General features: G+C 45.2%; 1 protein-coding gene across 2 annotated transcripts in view; it reads left to right on the top strand.

Annotated features, from left to right (window-relative positions):
* The window catches only part of SRBD1 (S1 RNA binding domain 1), a 759215-nt gene that overhangs the window by 98394 nt on the left and 641254 nt on the right, over nucleotides 1-19567 (top strand). For both annotated transcript variants that reach the window (XM_069234013.1, XM_069234012.1), the window contains exon 4: nucleotides 10222-10359. In XM_069234013.1, coding sequence (XP_069090114.1) covers nucleotides 10222-10359 — 138 coding nt within the window. The remainder of the gene's footprint in view (nucleotides 1-10221; nucleotides 10360-19567) is intronic.

Here is a 19567-nt window from a genome sequence, read left to right as displayed (position 1 = left end):
AGGTCCCATTCGCTAGCGATTGGTATTTTACATTGCCTTCTGGCTTCCTCTCGGCTAAGGGCAACTGCTTCATCCTTACCCTACCTTAGCAAATGCAGCGCACCATTGGGGAAGTGTCAGGAGCTGGTGTGATTTCCAGTTCATAGCTATGGCTCTCCTAACTATAATTAGTGCGAGGTCAATAAAGCAGCTAGTTGCAGTTGCCCGCTTGGGACAGCAAAACGGTCCCAGTAGGACACTCTCTACCGTATATATAGCTGTACACCGGGTCAATTCTGCCAGAATCTCTGCTATTTGTTGTCAAAAGCAGCCTGATTCCGGACAAGTCCAGAACATATATATTTTATTAGCCACCGGATTTGTGACAACGTTTGCACCCCGCTGAGGACCCAAACATTTTGTTCAGTATATGTGGTGTAAGGTAGGCCCTGTGTAGGATGTTATACTGTATATATTGGAACTTTGCATTCCTCAACACTTTTTTATAGTAGATCCACACCATGCTCCATTCCTTATCCTGGAATTCCCTACCCACAACTCTCTTCCATTTGTCACGCAACACTTGATGGGGGTACTGGGTCGCGTGTGCCAGTGCCTGAGTGAACCAAGTGATTAAATTCTTCCCACTTCCCATGACGTGTAGTGAATGCACCTATGGGTGCGGATCCAATTCTGAGTCTGTTATTTGACAGTGTTCCAACAGTATGGCAATTAACCTATCATGTGCAATGAAGTGTCCCCTTAGAACTCCCCCCTCCATGTGCAGGTGATCAAAGGCTCAAGCACCCCATCGTGGAACAAGGACCCAACCGTGCTGATCCCCTTGCCTCCCACTGTCGCAGTCCCACTTGGCCCAACATTACCTGAAAGGGCTTGAAGGCCTCTAATCTAATTTCAGGGGAATATGTCGGAATCAGGGACATGATTCTAATACTGCGCTTGTGACTATCGTGGGCTACTGCCAATGATGTACTGCAGTGTGGAGGCAGTGGAGCAGACGGGAGAAATGTGTCCAGAACTAGGCGCTGCACTTCTCTATGAGTGCCTTGCCCCAGTTCTTCTAGTAACCGGCCCGCCAGCCACCGAGCTGGCCAATACAGTTGTGCTGCTAAATAATAATGTTCAAAATTGGGAGCTCCCAACCTCTTTGCTCAGTTGTGAGCTGCAATTTTCATAGTGCCAATCAGTGTCTGCCCCTGCTCCGTATAAAGGTGCCCAATGAAGGATGCAGCATGCAAAAGACTTTCCTGGGGATAATTAGAGGAAAATTTGGAAAATAGTACAGAAGGCGTGGTAATACAACCATTTTTGATAGTGCAATCCTGCCTTGCACTGTAAGTGGTAGGGTGCACCAGAACGTCTTTTGAGAATGTATAGCTGTTGTAAGGTTCCCATCTAGTACGTCTTGTTTGGCGTGGTAAATGTTTACACCTAGATAGCGAAAGGTGGTGGGCTCACAGCGAATTTCTTTGGTCTCCCTCTGAAGGCACTGCGAAGGACACCGGGGGCTTAACGGATATAGACATTACTTGGCCCAGTTTACCCCAAGACCTGACGCTGCTTTAGACAGTATCTTAGTTATGGCACTTACTCCCTGCCTTATATTGCGTATATAAATCAGCACATCATCTGCATATAAGGAAGCAATGTGCATACTTCCATCAAATGGAATCCCTCATTCTGCTCCTGTTGGAGTTTCTGTGCCAACCACTCCATCGCCAAGGCGAAGAGTAATGGGGATAGGGGGCAGCCGTGATGCGTGCCTCTCGTCACCGGGAAGGCAGTGGAGATAAACTGTCCTATCTTCACTCGGGCAATAGGATCCACATTTAAAAGTTTTATATAAGTTTATTCATGTGTCCCGTGATGCCAAAGGCAGTTATTGTGGAAAACATGTAGCTCCAGTCTAGCGTATCAAACGCTTTTTCAAGTTCTAGGACCAGACAAGCCGCATATGGTCATTGTGCCGGAGCCCTTTCCATTATTCTGTAAGGTCGACCTTTGTTAAGTGTTGTGGATCTGCCCGGGACAAAGCTGTTGTGGTCTGTATGTATTAGTTGGGGTATCTGTGCTAGGAGCCTAGAGGCTATCAGTTTACCCAGCATTTTATATTCAGACCCAAGTATTGAGAGAGTACAATAGGGAGCCAGTTCTTGCGGGTTTTTCCCCGGTTTGGGTAGAGATATTAACAAAGATTCCCTCAGAGACGGTGGGAGCCGACCTTCCTGCAATGCCGTCTGAAAGATGTCTAGTAGCTTGGGCGCTAATACCAGTAGATAGGTTTTTATAAAACTCAATAGGGTGCCTATCAGTTCCTGGGGTCTTCCCTGTAGCTGAGGTCCGGACTGCTTAGCATATATCTTGCATCGTAATGGGCGCATTAATGGCTTCTACATCGGAAGGGCGCAGCGTTCGCAGGTCTATTTCCTGCACAAAGGCACGTATACTCTGGGTTCTGTCTACTGGCGGGGGGTTGTATAGGTCTCGGTAGTCCCCAGTAAAAGCATCATAAATATCTACTTGCAAGGTAACCAGACACGTGGGGGATAATCGTATCGCCGTAGTCGGCGATGTGGGGGCCATGCTACGCAGCAGCTAGGACAGTAAATGTCCCGGCTTGTTCCCTTCAGCATGCATCTTTGCCTGATATACTCTAAAGTCAAGACATCGTAGTTGTTCTATTAACAGAGTGTGCGTCTCTGTAGCTGTAAGTAATTGGTGCTTTCTTTCTTGTGAGGCTGAGATTGGAGTTCTACCTCTCTAAGCGTAGTTTCTAAATATGTTAATTCCTTGTGTATTGTTGCATGGACCACCACTGTTGTACGGATATAGGGGGTTATTCCAACTTTGGAGGAGGTGTTAATCCGTCCCAAAAGTGACGGTAAAGTGACGGATATACCACCAGCCGTATTACGAGTTCCATAGGATATAATGCACTTGTAATACGGCTGGTGGTAAATCCGTCACTTTTCCGTCACTTTTGGGACGGATTAACACCTCCTCCAAAGTTGGAATAACCCCCATAATGCCTCCGTATTACTACCTTCAGTGTCTCCCCCTCAATTGCATGTGTAGTTCCCATACCCCAATTATTTGTCAAGTAGTGTGGTAGGGCTTCAAGCACGCTTTCCCAAAATCCCTAGTCATCCAGCGTTGCAACTTCCATGTTGGAACCAGTGGTCTTGGCTGTCCCGATTGAAAGCGTACTAATAACAGATTATGATCAGAGAATGTTTTCCCAAGATACTCTGCTGCATTAACTAATAGTTGTGTGGGGGACTGACAGAGTACGTAATCTAGCCGAACGTGTACATCATGTGGTATAGAATAGTGTGAGAACTCTCTGGCTTCTGAATGTAATACTCACCAGCAATCGTGCAACGCCCATTGCTGCAGCCATTGGGAAAAGTGAGCGTCTACTGACAGCACCACTGAAGGTGGCAATGGGGGATGTGAGCAATCCTGATCTATGTTAAGTACACTGTTAAAGTCCCCGCCCACAATCCATGGTAAATGCACCCATTTGACCAATACCGTGGATAGACGGGCAAAAAAAGCAGCTTGGTTACTGCTAGGGGCATAAACACAGATCTGCCATTCAGGCACCCTTCTGCAAAAACGTAACAACCATCTGAGTCTATTTCCGTCTTATTAGATTGTAAAAGGACTTCTGGGCGGATCCTTACCATGGCTCCACGCGCAAATCCAGTGTACGTGGTGCAGTAGCGCCATCTGCGCTGTAATCTAGCATCCTCGCCCCCGCTATATGTGTCTCCTGTAAGAGTGCTATCTGTGCCCTGCGGCACCTTATATACTGTTGTATTGCATGTCTCTTCTTGGCAGTGCCCAAACCCCGAACATTCCATGTTACTACTTTAATTTCTTCCATTTAACCTTAACTATTAAAAGGGCATCTTGAAGTAGGACCATATCCCGCTGCTGGATGAGGGTAGCTACTGCGCTTGTGTGACCATGCATCTTCCATGAACTTGATTTCGATTTGAACTTATCCCCAGAACTCCCATCTTAGGGCTACCCTGAACAATTAGCTATGCCCAAACCATAAACCTACAATCCCAAATAATGGGACCTCCATTTTGCCCAGCAGTGCGAACTGTGGGCGCCCAGGAGCACGGTGGGCGAGTTAGTGGACCCGTAGAAGAGTGTGAGCATGACTTCCAGCATGCGCGCCACCTGACTCACAATATCATATTGAGTAGCTTAATACAACACCACAGTTTAAACATTCAATCCCATCAATCTTTTTCAACAGTGCCCGTGACCCAGCAGACTGTGGGGAGCGAACCTGCCTCTGCCGTTTGCCGGGTTACCTGCGGTAGTGTGTCAGATGGAGTCTCACTGGCTGAGGCCTCCGAGTCAGTGTGTCGCCCATTACTTATCTGCTATATAGCCAGTCCTTTGTCCATCCACAATGCATTTGCAGCGGTCAAAGCCTGTTTCTGTTCTAGTGCATGCTAGGCTCTTGGGGAGCTTTCCTGTTGCGCTCCCCTCTCTGTGGTCGGTCTGGGGGTACATTTGAGGATGATGACTTGGAAACCTCATACTGGTGCTGCTCCACCCAATCCCAGGTGTCCATAGGTTCCATAAAGAAGAAGTGGTACAATTGGCTATTACCTTGAGTCTGTCTGGGAATAGCAAGGAGTACATTAGTCCTGACTGGTGTAGGCGCTTCTTTACTCCCACGAAGGAGGCCCGTTGTCGCTGGACAGCAGCTGTGTAATCCAGAAACAAGTAGATGTGGGAGTTCTCATAGTGAAGTGGTGGTGCTGTGCATAGCTTCTGTAGCACTGTTTCTTTATCCCTCTATTTAGAAGGTGGATCAGCACTGGTCTGAGTGGCGTTCCAGCTGACAGTCTGTGGGACGCTACTCTATGTGCTCATTCTACAATATAATGTGGGGACAATGCTTCTGTTCACCTCGTCTGGGTCAGCCAGGTCTCGAAAAATGTTATGGGGTCTAGTCCTTCCGCCCCATCTGGAAACCCCACTATTCGAATATGGTTCAGACGGGATCGACCTTCCGAATCCTCTGCCTGGTGCTCTAATTCTCTGACATACCAGTGAGGGAGCTAACTTTCTCCTCCAGCTCCGTTAGCAATGGTCGTAATTCTTTTAGCTCGCTCGCTGCGTTCAGCACTCTTGCGGATAGTTTTCTCTTGTCTTCTTGTAGAAAGCCTTCCTTGCACAAGTCTTCTCCAGTGGTCACTTTGGCTTCTAGGATTTTGTCCAATTTGTCCTCATGAAGGGTGGGGGGCAGATCTACCGCTATACTCCTCGTCCCCCGAGACGTGGCCACCCTCTGTTCTGTGCTGGAACCCCCTCTCTTCCCCATAATGCCAATCTTGTGGTTGGGGTCACGGCTCCCCTTTTACAGTCCCTCACCACTAGTGATGCAGTTTGCCAGCAATACGTAGCCGGTTGCTGCCTATTCTGATCTGCCAGGCACTACTTCCTTTTTAAGGGGGTCAAGAGGGCCCAGCCACCCCAACACTGACCTGTAGTTATGTGTATCGCTTCACTTTAATGCTCCGGTATGCAACAGGGCTATAGGTCATGTAGCACTCCATTATCCCACTCCTGTCTGCCTGCGTTATTTGCGCCTCTGCAGGCTACTTTTCCACTTCAGTTCAATGCTGTGCCATACAGGGGATCTCATTAGGCACCACCAACACCACTCTTGCCTCACCCACATCTCATGTTGGGGTCCAGCCTCCTCACCACAGTCCTGGCATTCTCATCAGGGAGATCCGTGACTCAGCGGTGGTGACTCCTCGTCCCTTGTGGTCCAGGACCAGCACGGGGGTGCCCTCCTCCAGACAATGCCACTCCCTTGCCCGGCGGCTCTCCCGCTCTGCGTCCACCCCGGCCATGGGTCGTCACTGCTGAAGCAGCGGCAGTGTTCGGGGCAACGCCGCCGGGACTACCAGGAAGGTAGATTGGAAATCAGAGGGGGGGGGGAGGGGTGTCACTTCCCTTAAGTTTCTACACGGTCCCCTCTACTCCTCATCACAATCCAGGGCACTCTCGGCACATCCCAGTTCAGGCCGCCTCCTCTTCTGCACGTCGTGGTCCCAAGGAGCAGAAGGATAGTGAGGGAGGCAGCAGATGCGTCTTCTGCAGCCCCTCTCTCTCGCCGCGTCTAAGACTCCTCTCGACGTGCTCAAGTCAGATCGCCACCTCCTCTTTCCACTACAACGCACTGCTGGCACAACAGCCAGCCGTGGCCAGCACTGCGCTCCACGTGGTAATCTGGCCCCTCCAGGGCCCCGTACTTTGGTCGCTCAGCTCCGCCGCGCCCCTCGATGGTCGCGTATGGGGAGCGGCCCAATTCAGTTGTTGCAGGTTCCGGTAAGGAGACCGTACAAAACGGGGTGGAGGGTGTACACCCCCCTCAGTTCTCTCCACTGCCCCTGCTCCTCATGCATTCGAGAGGCCCTCTCTGCATATTACACTCAGGTCTTGTCTCCCTCCTCACAGCATGGCATGTGGCATGCCCTACAGTCCGCCGTGGCCAGCGCCACTCCCCGTGAGGCTTCTCGGCCTCTTCAAGGCGCTCTGCATGCCCCTGATTCTGGGTCATCCGCCACTGTTGCTCTCCCCGACATTCGTGTACCGGGGGCGGCTTTGTTTCCCCGACTTGCAAGTCAGGTGAATGGAGCTCTTCTAAGTTCTGTCTGCCATCTTGTGGCATTAGGCCACGCCCACCTCCTTGTTACATACCACAGATCTCAGTGAAAAATGACCCCATTTTTGACCTTTTGTCATCCATTGAAGTGTGGTACCCCCCATGTGTAGAAGACCATTTCTATTGGAAGAAGTAAGAGAATGTCAGATGTATTTCATTTTATTAGCAGTGAATTTCAGTAGACGTAATTTTGAGGAGAAGCACTTTTTTACTCAGTGTATTGATATTTATAGGTCATTATACAACGTGCAATTGGTGGTTGAATGGAATATAGTGCAGGTTTTAGGGATTTGAGGGTAGGACAACACTGGACATGAAGCAAATATCACACCTTGATGGATTCCTTCGTATGTGTGCATTTCTAAATCGTTGATTTTGCTTAACCTTACCCGAGTGCTAACCTGCTCTAGTGTGATATACCCACTTGCTGACTGTTTAATGCAGTAAATGGCTACACCATTTCTGCTGCTTTGGCCTGTGAGCTGTATTATCCAACATAGTTTTTTTTTCATATGGGACTGCAGCATAGGGTAACGTTCCTTGTAAGCATTTGAATTCATTATGACTAGTTTTACAATCTATAGTAATATTATAATAATAATTATTAAAAGAAGCCCTGACAAAGGCACAGAGTGATTCGTATTCCCAGTTTTTAGCTGGTGGATAAATAATGAATTCCTGTGCTCACAATCGTGTCTGTTTTTAAAATATGGTTCGCCCGCTCTGATATCTTTATTATTAATTGTTTGTCAGTGTTCATTCATGAAGGAGGGTACACAATGAGAAGACATTTGGACACCGGTCTCCGTTGGTGGCTCTGGGTATATTCTAATCTGTTTATTGCTTCCCTACCCCTTTCGCTGGTTAAATGCAAACAAATTGAAAAGTAAAATGACTACCTAGCGTTAAAAAGCAAGAGTGCATTCTGGCACTTTATTTTCAAAAGATCAGGTTAATGCGGTTTAAGGAATACAACTATTTTGTTGATGCAAATTATGGAACAAAAGACACTATTTTGACAGTATTTTATTGTCATGTTATAAAGAAATAATAATGTATAGAAATTTGGCAAAATTTAAAAAAAATGTTCAAAAGAATAACTTGACTCCAAGATCTTGCCTGTATGGTATGCAAAGGTGTTCCTCTGCCTTGCGTAGAAAACTGCATGTTTATCCTGTATTCTGACTTTTTGTTTTGGCCATGATTTCACACTAATCTAAGCATGTGTGCAAATAGCTAGGTATTTCCATTACTATGAGAGGTGTTTAACCTGTCCTGTGACCTTTTAGGAGTACACTAATTGTGCCCTTAGTACTGAGAGCGCATAGAGTGCTGGTGGGAGCATGCCATGGTTCACTCGGGTTAAGGCCTACTGGGACACCTGTGTAAAATTCCCCTCCTATGTGTATACCCAGGCCTTGCACTGACATCCCGTGTTCTTGTCTGTATGTGTAGTGATTGCAGCACATGTATGGTGTTGAGGTAGAGTAATAGAAGCCCTGGCCTGGTGTAGATTGTGCTCTCAGACAGTGGAAGTCTATTGTTTGCATTCCTGTAACTGGATGGATGAAACTAAGACTGAAGTAAGGGAAGAGAGACAGAGCTGTGTTTAGAAATTCTTGAGTCCTTTTGGTTAATGAATAGATATTGATTAGTCTTTCTGAGCACTGCCAATTGGTGGGTGGTAAATGTGAGGAAAGGGACGGCAGACTCTCTTGGGTAAGGCAAGGAAGTCAATAGATGTAGCCTGCCATTTTGTCTTTGCCTGATGACTCCTTCAGTTTGGCTGATGACAGCCAGTTGCAGAAACCACATACCTCTTTGTGCCTATGTTGTGGATCCCCAGTATGATGACCGCCTCAGTCCTACCTGCTCTGAGAAGCATCACTCCTTGCTTAGGCTGTGTTTGGAAAACATCCAGGAGAGAACACTTGAAACGAGAACCACCCCAAACCAGTTCTATTTGGGACAGGCGGTACAAATTCCTTGCCTAGAAGTTCTATATAAAAGTGGGAGCCAAACTAACCCAGTTCTTAGGACTTTATGACAAATGAAGGGAGTGCTCAGCTGATTACTCAAAGGACTGCTGTGCACTCAGAACTTGTGTCTCAATTAAAGTCTAGGTATTATGCTAGTGATGCTGTGGACCTGCCATAAAGACAATCTGCCTGCCTGCCTGCTAAGAGAGAAGTCTGCCTGTCCTCACAGGAGGGGTGGATGTCCAGGGGTTGCAAGGCCCAATGCGTTCTTGGTGGGGGGGGGACATCCTAGAAGAAGCAAACAGTTTGAGAATGATGTAGGGGGGAGCTTAGTGCCTATGGCCCCTGTAGTCTTTCACCTGGTTCCTGTCACGAGCATACTGCTCCTTATCAACCTGAACAAGGCTGCATCTCCCAAAGGAGTGCCAAAGACTCAGAGGAGGGCTACATCCTCTACACTGTGCAGCGGTCCTTTGTATCTGCTAGACTGCTGTGTGCTTGCCTGGGTATGCACCCATTTTCAGACCGCCTTAGATCTTAAATAACATAAGCAGCTGACTGACGAATTGTGGGCCTTAGCTACTCAAAGAAAACTGTTTCTCTTAAGGACTGCTGTAACCGATGCCTGTGTCTACCTGGTTGAGGCTCAACCCTGCCATTGGGGCTTGGTGGGCACACTGCAGATGCGACCTACACAACAATACTTGTTGGCTCCCCTTGGATCCATAAAAAGTATGCTGGAGGGCAGAGCGGGTATAGAACAGTTCCATGGGGCTTGAAGTATATTGTCTATCCAAGGAGGAGTACCATTTAGCAAAAGACCTATTGCAGTTGAACTATGGGCATTTTATTGCTCACATCTGAGCCTAATTCATGCCATTCCGATTGCCCTTGACCCTCAGAGCTAGAGGGAATACCTGGGTAGGAGCAAGGAGGAAGCAAAGCAGGTAAGCGGCCTAAAAGCAGTGCACTCCGGGTCACTGACTTTCATATTCCTTGAAGGGTGTAATATTTAGTACAAATGTAATTGAAGTACTTTCTTTACTGTAAAGGCAAGCACTCTTCTGGACTTTAACATTATTGTGTCTGTTGGTTAATTGTTGTGTGCTGAGCAGAACCCCCACACTACCTCCCTGAAAAGCATGTGACTGCTTTCCTTTCGTACTTGGCTCGGTTTGAAGAACAATAGTAAGACATGTCCTGGGACATTAGTAGCAATCACCTCAACCCCGTGTTGGAGATCCACAAGCCCGTGCCTGCAGTATGGCCCCTGAATGAGGACTGATAGGGATATTTATGAATAATTGCCATCTTTGGGACATAGGGAAATTAATTTAGCACTAGTGTTTTATATACAGTACATAGAAACTATTAGAAAGGTTTTCACGTGAGCTTACCAAAAAGGTCTTTACTCTGGTGGTGATCTCTAATGGGGAAAGCCCTGTAACATGAAGTAAGGGCTCTACTAGAATGCCTTAGATTGTTTGAAGGTAGTGATTCAATTTTTTTTTAACTTGCCTTACACTTCTTTTTAAGGGAGGTTTAAAATGTGATGAAGGAAGTATCAGCACACATTTTACCGAGCCAGGACAATTATCGACCTCTGAAAATGCAGGTAACATACAAGATGCTTCTGCTGATGGACAACCAAGACTACAAACTGTCAAAGAAGAGGTATGTGTAACTAATTTACTAATTATTGTCCCATTCTTGTCCTAAAACATTGATATGTCTTTATATATATTAAATCAATGTACTTAAAAATGATATATAATTCTTTCAGCATAATCACAAAAAAATTCTCAATGCAGTCTAGTTATTATTTGCGTGCATGTCGTTTTGCAGTAGATTTGTAAGGGAACCATTTTTACATCAAGCATGTGATCTCAATTTGTCTGTGATGAATGAGGTCCATTTAACAGTATAATACCAGAAAAATAAGTGCAGGAGCATTTTGGTAAGCAGAATCTTCCCAGGGGAAACAATCTTTGTGTCTTTCAGAAGACCCTCCTGGATTTGTCCACCTCCTGAGTTAAGCAATCACAACTGGCAAACACGTTCTGGTTTTAGTTAGAGAGTATTGTGAATTTTGTCTTCTAGCCCTTTTCTGAAATCAGATTAGCAATCACTATAAAGCATCTTTCACACTTAGAAGACACCGCCATTCCTTTTCCTTAGAGATGACAAAATTCTGTGACCATTATTGTTGTAACCTTTTCTTTCTCAGCAAAAGACCTACGTCTTATGGAATTTAAGCTTCACCTCAGTACTTCTTGTTTTTTCAGGTAGGAAAATGTGATGAGAATGGTGGTCTTTCTTCTTGAACTTTTCAGATGCTAAGAGGTGTGGCGCACAGACTGCGTGAGATTATAGTAGCGAGGGATGACCCTTGTTTGCTGTGGAAGAGTCAACGCAGGGGAAACTGGAAACAAAGGGACCTGCCTCTAACATATTTATGTTTGAAATGTTAGTTTACCAGTTAAAAAGACCCCAAATATTTTATAATGGATGGGGTATACTGTCCTCAATAATTTGGGTATTATGGCTCACTGGAATAATGCAGCCATTGCTTTAGCCTCTGTTTAACGTAAAGGTATTATCTTAAAGCAGGAATGCCACTAACATAAAAACATTAAAAAGCATTTACCAGCCCACTGACCCAGATCAAGCTCTCCCCCACCTGCAGTCTCCAGTTACTGCATTGCCATGGTCCTTGATCAAGAGGCAGTCTATTATAAAATATGCACTGTTGCTGTGAGAGAAGGTAAAATAGACAAAAATAAGATTTGAGAAAAGGTAATGTGACGGTAATTAATAGAATATTGACAGAAGAAATGAGAGGACCTCGAGCAATCCCTGAGAGGACAGATACCCTGGTGGAGGATTTCAGCGTTGAAGGATAGTGAAAGAGACAGGGTAGAGAGGAAGAGAGAAAAACGGGACTAGAATTGTGCCAAAAGGGGAAAACAGTAAGATAATAGATCTTTAACCCCTTAGTTGCTGCCACCCCTAGTGCTGAGCCCATTTTTGGCTATTTGGGGTAGTTCGCGCCTAGGCCGCCATAACATTTTGTCCACATAAGCTATCCACACCAACTTTCGGTCCTATTTTTCCAACATCCTGGGGATTCTAAAGGTACCCAGAGTTTTTTGGTTCCTCTGGAGGAGACTGAGAAATTATCCAAAATACAGCTAAACTTTGTTTTTGAGGGGAAAATGGGGAAAAAGTGCTGCAGAAGAAAGCATCTGTTTTTTTCCCTGCAAATGGGATCTATGAAGGGTTTGCAGTGATAAAATCACCATCTTCCCAGCTTTCAGAAAGAGACAGACCTGAATCAGAAAACCAAATTTTTCAACACAGTTTTGGCATTTTACTAGGACAAACCCCATGTTTTACTATTTTTTATGATTTCAGCCTCCTTCTATTTAGTGACAGAAATGGGTGTGAAACCAATGGTGAATCCCAGGCAGCTAAACATTTCTGAAAAGTAGACAAAAGTCTGAATTCAGCAAGGGGTCATTTGTGTAGATCATTCAAGATTTTCCTACACAAAGTAACAGTTGAACAAAAAGAAAATACTGACATTGAGTTGAAAAAAACAGCCCTTTCTGGCTATGTTTTCTTCTGTAACTTTTTCCAACTGTGATAGATATTTTAAAGCAATATGCAGTTATGTTTGCTGGACTCCCCTGGCTGTAGGGATGTATAGGTCTTATAGGTTCATCAAGAACCCAAGCTACTCTGAGACAGTGAATGAGCTTCACCTAGCAATGGATTTTCATTGTATAACGGGTATACAGCATTTCATTTGATAAAATATAAAGAGTGAAAAATAAGTATCAATGGGCACAACATAAGAAGTTTAGAAACAGTGGTTATTTGCACATCTCTGAATTCAGGGGTCCCTATACTAGTATGTGAATTACGGGGCATTTCTCAAAATGACTTCTTTCTTACACACTGCCTTACATTTGGAAGGCAAAAATGTAGAGAAAGACAATTTGCAATAACACTGGTTCTTCTTGTCTGTGTTCCTCCAAGTCTTCCGATAAAAATGGTACCTCACTTGTGTGGATAGGCCTAGTGCCAGTGACAGGAATTGTTCACACAACGGTCAATGTTAGTCCTTACATGAGGGCATCTGTTGACCCTGGGGTGATCCATTCCTAAAGCAGGCACTATGTAACAGGCACTCAGGTGGGTAGCGTTTTTATCAGGACAGCTGGAGAAACACTGGGTGGTAGGAATTTTGTAGATCCCTGCATATTCCTGTAGTTGGTGTGACAGAAATGCAAGATAAAATTGAGTTTTTATTCAGCATTTCACCTTTGCAGGGTATTCTGGGTAAGAAAACTCTGGAAAATCCACACAAGCCACACCTCTGTGGACTCCTTAGGGTGTCTAATTTCCAGAAATGTCTGGGTTTGATAGGTTTCCCTATATGGCTGCCGAGCCCAGGACCGAAAACGCAGGTGCCTGCCTTACAAAACCAGGTTGTTTTGTGATAGATAATGTTGATGTCTCCACAATACGATTTGGGTGGTGGAATTTTGGGGCTGAACTAAATTGGGGAGCTCCCAAGAGAGCACTCGCTCTGTGCTTGCCGCCGTATTCACTTGATCTCTGGGTTGGGCTAACCAGCTGTTGTCCCGCTGCACAGACTGTGCTTGCAAAGGGGCTGTCCATGTCACCTCCCTCAGAATCACTGGAAGAGGAGATGTTGAATGGGACTTCTCCAACTGAAAAATCACTCTGAGTCTGCTCCATTGTCCTATCCCTCAGATGCTTTCTCAGTATCTGCTGTCTCAGTCTCTGATCCTACGTCAGAGCTGTCCTCCATAACCAGAGTTAGGGCTTAAGCTGCAGTCATCCAATGAGACGCCATCTCTGCTACTGGCTAAACTGTCTAAACACTAGCCTACGTAGACAGTCACAAAATTGCTGGTGGGTGTACGTGATGCGTGCTACAGTAAAGGTCAGTCACCTTACCTTCGCTTTTTCCACTCAATCAGCTCAATCTCAAGACACTCAAAAAAACAAAAAACACACACTATTACTTCACCTTGTCACATACCCATTGTCACAGTCTGTAGCACCTGTAGTGCCCAGCCCGACTACCATTATTGGTTCTCCCATGACATCCTCCTCAGATTCCCTCACTACCACCCAGCATAAGTGCCCTTCATCTCTTCATAGCCCCCTCGCACATACATTTCATTTGTATTGTAGCGCAGGTAATGGCTGGCTCTACTAATCCACTCAACTATTCACATAAAATACAGATTAGATCCTTACAGCAGGCATATAAACCTTCTGCGCTACTTTATGAGATCAAAACTGCCACTAGACAAAAGTCTGATTCTTCTCTAGCAGAAACATAATCACAAGAGTTAGCTTCACTTTTTTATTGCTGTCTGAAAGCTATGGTTGAAACGCGTTGGTTGGAGTATGTGCCTCACTTTGAAGACGTGTGCTGCAAGACAACTGGTGATGATATATATATATATATATATATATATATATATATATATATAGAGAGAGAGAGAGAGATATATATATCACTTTTATATGTGGGTGTGGTTTTCCTGGGGGCTGATCGCAGCCCCCAGGTGAAACCACACGCACATTGGAGACCGATCGCAGTCCTCTCTCTGTCTCTCTCTCTCTCTCTCTCTCTCTATATATATATATATATATATATATATATATATATATGTTTGATGGCATGTGTAGGTGCAGATACACTTGCTATGCATAGTCTGCCATCTGGTGTTGGACTCGGAGTGTTACAAGTTGTTTTTCTTCGAAGAACTGTTTGCGAGTCACGGGATCAAGTGACTCCTCCTCTTCGCTCCATTGCGCATGGGCATCGACTCCATGTTAGATTGTTTTCTTTCCGCCATCGGGTTCGGACATGTTTCGTTTCGTTCCGATAGTCTGGTCAAATACCTTTACTCGCCCTTCGGGACACCTGTGCCCAACTCGGGCCTGGTCGGACCGACCACGTGGAAGCCTCATGGACCAGACCCCATTCCGTTTTTGTCCTCGGTGGCACACAAAATTTCCCTACACAGACCAACTTCTCGTCTGTAACCTCTGTCTTTCCCCAGACCATCGGGAAGAAAATTGTAAGGCCTGCAGATCCTTCCGTTCTGAGAAAACGCTCCGAGACAGAAGAGCACAGAGACTCGAGATGGCATCCAAGAGCACCGAACGTCTCGACGTCGAGGAGAAGGAGATCATGCACACGGCTGTCTCTGTTCGAAGATCCGACTCCGAGCAGGAGTCCGAGGAGGAGAGACCGATCACGGCAGGACAGCACATGAGTACACCTACCCCTGCCCCAGCCAAGCCCAAACATAAGACCTTGGGAATGCCACTGCCAGAAGGCCAGGGCTCGACCCGTAAAAAGACCTTCGGTGACCAACCAACAACTTCGGCACTGAAAAAGGCCACGCCACCTAAGCCTTCGGACTCGAGCCGAAGCTCTGTCTCCAAAACCACCAAGCATCGATCCTTCAAGTCGTAACCTCGAAAATCGTTTTCGGAGCTGAGGCCATCATCCACTCCCAGCCTTTCGATACCGAAAAAAACAGCTTCGGAGCCGAAAAGGCCAATTTATACAGAGGAACATGGACTTTTGCAAGCACTCAAAGAAAGCCATAAAATGACTGAGAACATTCACAAACGGAGGCAATAGATGAAAGGCAAGCCAAGATTCACATCCACAAAGACAGTGGCAGAATTATAACAGCACCTCCTCTAAAGCCTAGGAGGAGATTAGCCTTTCAAGAAGAATTGGACACTGCTCAGCCACCAGCTAAAGTGCCAAAAACTATAGAGAAACCTCTACCTCCTCAATTTTCTCCTCCTCAGTCTCCTCCTCACTCTCCTCATTTGCTTATCTCTCCCCCTACTAGTCCCACACCTGTGCAATCTCATGTACATTCATTTGATTCACAGCACAACAGTGTGGATCCATGGGATCTTTATGATCCAGATCCCATTCCAGATAACAGCTTAGACTGCTATCCCTCTAAGTCATCACCACCAGAGGATAGTACAGGCTACACTCAGGTCATAGCTAGGGTGGCATCCTATCACAATGTCGCCATGCACACTGAGCCGTTAGAGGATGACTTCCTTTTTAGCACACTCTCTTCTACACATACCACCTATCAGTCACTTCCCATGTTCCCAGGCATGTTAAAACATGCAGAACAAATATTCCAGGAGCCAGTGAAAGCTAGAATAATTACTCCTAAGGTGGAGAAAAAATATAAGCCACCTCCCTCTGATCCTGCCTCTATCACACAACAATTGCCTCCGGACTCTGTAGTGGTAAGCGCAGCCAGGAAAAGAGCAAACTTGCAGTCATCAGGGGATGCACCCCCACCAGACAAGGAGAGCAGAAAGTTTGATGCTGCGGGCAAAAGGGTGGCATCTCAGGCAGCCAACCAGTGGAGGATAGCCAACTCCCAGGCATTGTTGGCTAGATGTGATAGAGCCCACTGGGATGAGATGAAAGATATAATACAACATCTTCCCAAAGAACAACAGAAAAGGGCGCAACAAATAGTTAAGGAAGGGCAAGCTATCACAATCACATCAGGTCAGCCCTATACACTGCAGACGCAGCAGCTAGAACAGTCAACACTGCTGTCACCATAAGAAGGCACGCATGGCTTAGGTCTTCGGGATTTAAGCCTGAAATACAACAGGTGGTCCTCAGTATGCCGTTTAACCAAAAACAGCTTTTTGGCCCTGAGGTAGACACGGCTATTGAAAAAATGAAAAAAGATTCGGACACAGCTAAAGCCATGGGTGCTTTGTATACAACGCAATACAGGGGATCCTTTCGTAAGCCCCAATGCAGAGGTGGATTTAGAACCCAAACACCTGAGGCATCCACCTCACAAACAAAGTTGGCCTACCAACCTCAATATCAAAGAGGTGGTTTCAAAAGCACTTACAGAGGCCAGTACCCCAGAGGCAGTGGAAAATATCAGTCAACAAAACAAGCCTCACAACAGCCAAAGAAGTGACTTAATCCATCCCTACTCACACCTCACCTGTGGGGGAAAGACTGCAAAGGTTCCACAACAATTGGCTACCCATCACAACAGACAACTGGGTATTATCAATTATCCGCAATGGCTATTGCATAGAATTGGCACAAACTCCACCAAATATTCCACCAAAACCACACAACCTCTCCACACAACATATTGCCCTGTTGCAGGAGGAAGTAAATTCTCTATTACTCAAAAAAGCAATAGAGCCAGTGCCACAAAATCAACTAGGAGCAGGAATTTACTCACTGTATTTCATCATTCCCAAAAAGGACGGAACCTTGAGGCCAATATTAGATCTCAGAACCCTCAATCTTTAAATCCTGTCAGAACACTTTCACATGGTAACACTACAGGATGTTGTCCCACTACTTCAACAGCACGATTTCATGGCAACATTAGACCTCAAAGATGCGTATTTTCACATAATCATCAATCCAGCGTACAGAAACTATCTCAGGATTTTGATTCAAGGAAAGCATTATCAGTTCAAAGTGTTACTCTTCGGAATAACAGCAGCTCCCAAAGTATTCACAAAATGCCTAGCGGTAGTTGCAGCCTACCTAAGAAGGCAACACATTCATGTCTTCCCATATCTCGGCGATTGGCTACTAAAATCCAGCAGTCATACACAGTGTCAAAACCATAGGCATTATGTAATACAAACCCTACACAACCTAAGGTTCTCCATAAACTACCAAAAATCACACCTACAACCTGCACAAATTCAACAGTATTTAGAAGCCACAAATACAGCCAGCCCAACATCTGTTGGGCATGATGGCATCCTGTATCGCCATTGTCCCACATGCAAGACTAAACATGTGGCCTTTACAACAGTGCCTTGTCAACTTCACAATTTAGTGTTGATAGACCGCCAAACATGCATATCACTTCAGTGGTGGAATTCCACAAACCTAAACAAAGGACGGCCATTTCAAGACCCCGTGCCTCACACCATACTTACAACAGATGCATCAATGATTGGCTGGGGCGCACCTCAACAATCACAACATTCAAGGACAATGGGACGCCACACACAAACAGTTACACATAAATCACTTAGAATAGCTAGCTGTATTCCTAGCACTCAAAGCTTTTCAGTCTCTTCTCACTCACAAGAACATCCTTATCAAACCAGACAACATGACAACAATGTATTACCTAAACAAACAAGGAACATTCATCCCAACTCTCCCTCCTAGCCCAAAATATTTGGCAATGGGCAATCCACAACAAGATTCACCTGGTTTTGGCAGATGTTCTCAGCCGAGATCATCAACAAACACACGAGTGGGAGATTCACCCTCAAGTGCTTCAACTATACTTTCACCATTGGGGAACACCAGACATAGATCTATTCGCCACCAGCGAAAATGCAAAATGCTAAAACTTCGCATCCGGGTACCCACATCCCCTATCTAAGGGCAATGCTGTATGGATGAATTGGTCAGGGATATTTGCTTACGCTTTTCCCCCCCTCCCGCTCATTCCATTTCTAGTCAACAAACTACGTCAAAACAAGCTCAAACTCATACTCATAGCGCCAACGTGGGCACGTCAACCCTGGTACACAACAATATTAGACCTGTCAGTAGTACCACATATCAAACTCCCAAACAGACCAGATCTGTTAACACAAAACAAACAACTGATCAGGCATCCAAATCCCAACATACTCAATCTAGCGATTAGGCTCCTGAAGTCATAGAGTTTGGGTATCTGCAACTATCCAACTGAATGTATGGAAGTAATTAAACAAGCAAGAAAACCCACTACCAGGCAGTGCTATGCAAACAAATGGAAAAGATTTGTGTATTACTGTCAATCTAAACAAATTACCCCTCTTTCAGCATCAATACAAGACATTGTATGTTATTTGCTTCATTTGCAAAAAGCAAACTTAGCTTTTTCATCCATAAAAACACATCTCACTGCAATCTCTGCGTACTTGCAAAATATACAACAGAGTTCCTGTTATCAAAGCCTTCATGCAAGGATTAAAATGCATCATTCCACCTAGAACGCCTCCAGTGCCTTTGTGAAATCTAAACATAGTGCTCACACACTTACGGGTCCACCATTTGAACCTATGCACTCATGCCAAATTCAATACCTAACATGGAAAGTTGCCTTCCTAGTTGCAATTACTTCATTAAGAAGAGTTAGTGAAATCACAATTCAAGAACCGTTCATACAAGTACACAAACATAAAGTTGTACTTCGAACGAACCCAAAATTTCTCCCAAAAGTTATATCACCGTTTCATATCAATCAAACAGTGGAACTACCAGTCTTCTTCCATCAGCCAGACTCTGTAGCAGAAAGAGCCCTGCATACATTAGATATTAAGATAGTCTTATTGTATTACATAGATAGAACAAAATCATTTAGGAAAACCAAGCAGTTATTTGTGGCATTCCAAAAACCACATACTGGTAACCCTATTTCAAAACAAGGTTTAGCAAGATGGACAGTAAAATGCTTCCAGACATATTACCTTAAACCTAAAAGGCTGCTCTTAGTTACGCCTAAGGCACATTCCACACGGAAAAAGGGGCTATAATGTCTTTCTTAGGAAATATACTGTTAGAAATTGGGTTTTTGGTTGGCAGTCAGGTTACCCTCTGTCCAAGCAAGAACCCTCACTCTAGTTGGGGTAAGTCACACACAATCCAAATTATCCTGTGCCCACCCTCTGGTAGCTTGGCACGAGCAGTCAGGCTTAACTTCGAAGGCAATGTGTAAAGTATTTGTGAAATAAATCATACAATAACACAATATAGCACCACAAAAATACACCACACAGT

This window comes from Pleurodeles waltl, chromosome 5, assembly GCF_031143425.1.
Source record: "Pleurodeles waltl isolate 20211129_DDA chromosome 5, aPleWal1.hap1.20221129, whole genome shotgun sequence".
NCBI classification, from domain to species: domain Eukaryota; kingdom Metazoa; phylum Chordata; class Amphibia; order Caudata; family Salamandridae; genus Pleurodeles; species Pleurodeles waltl.
Note: the sequence above shows the minus strand (reverse complement) of the source record. Positions and strands in the feature narration are given on the sequence as shown.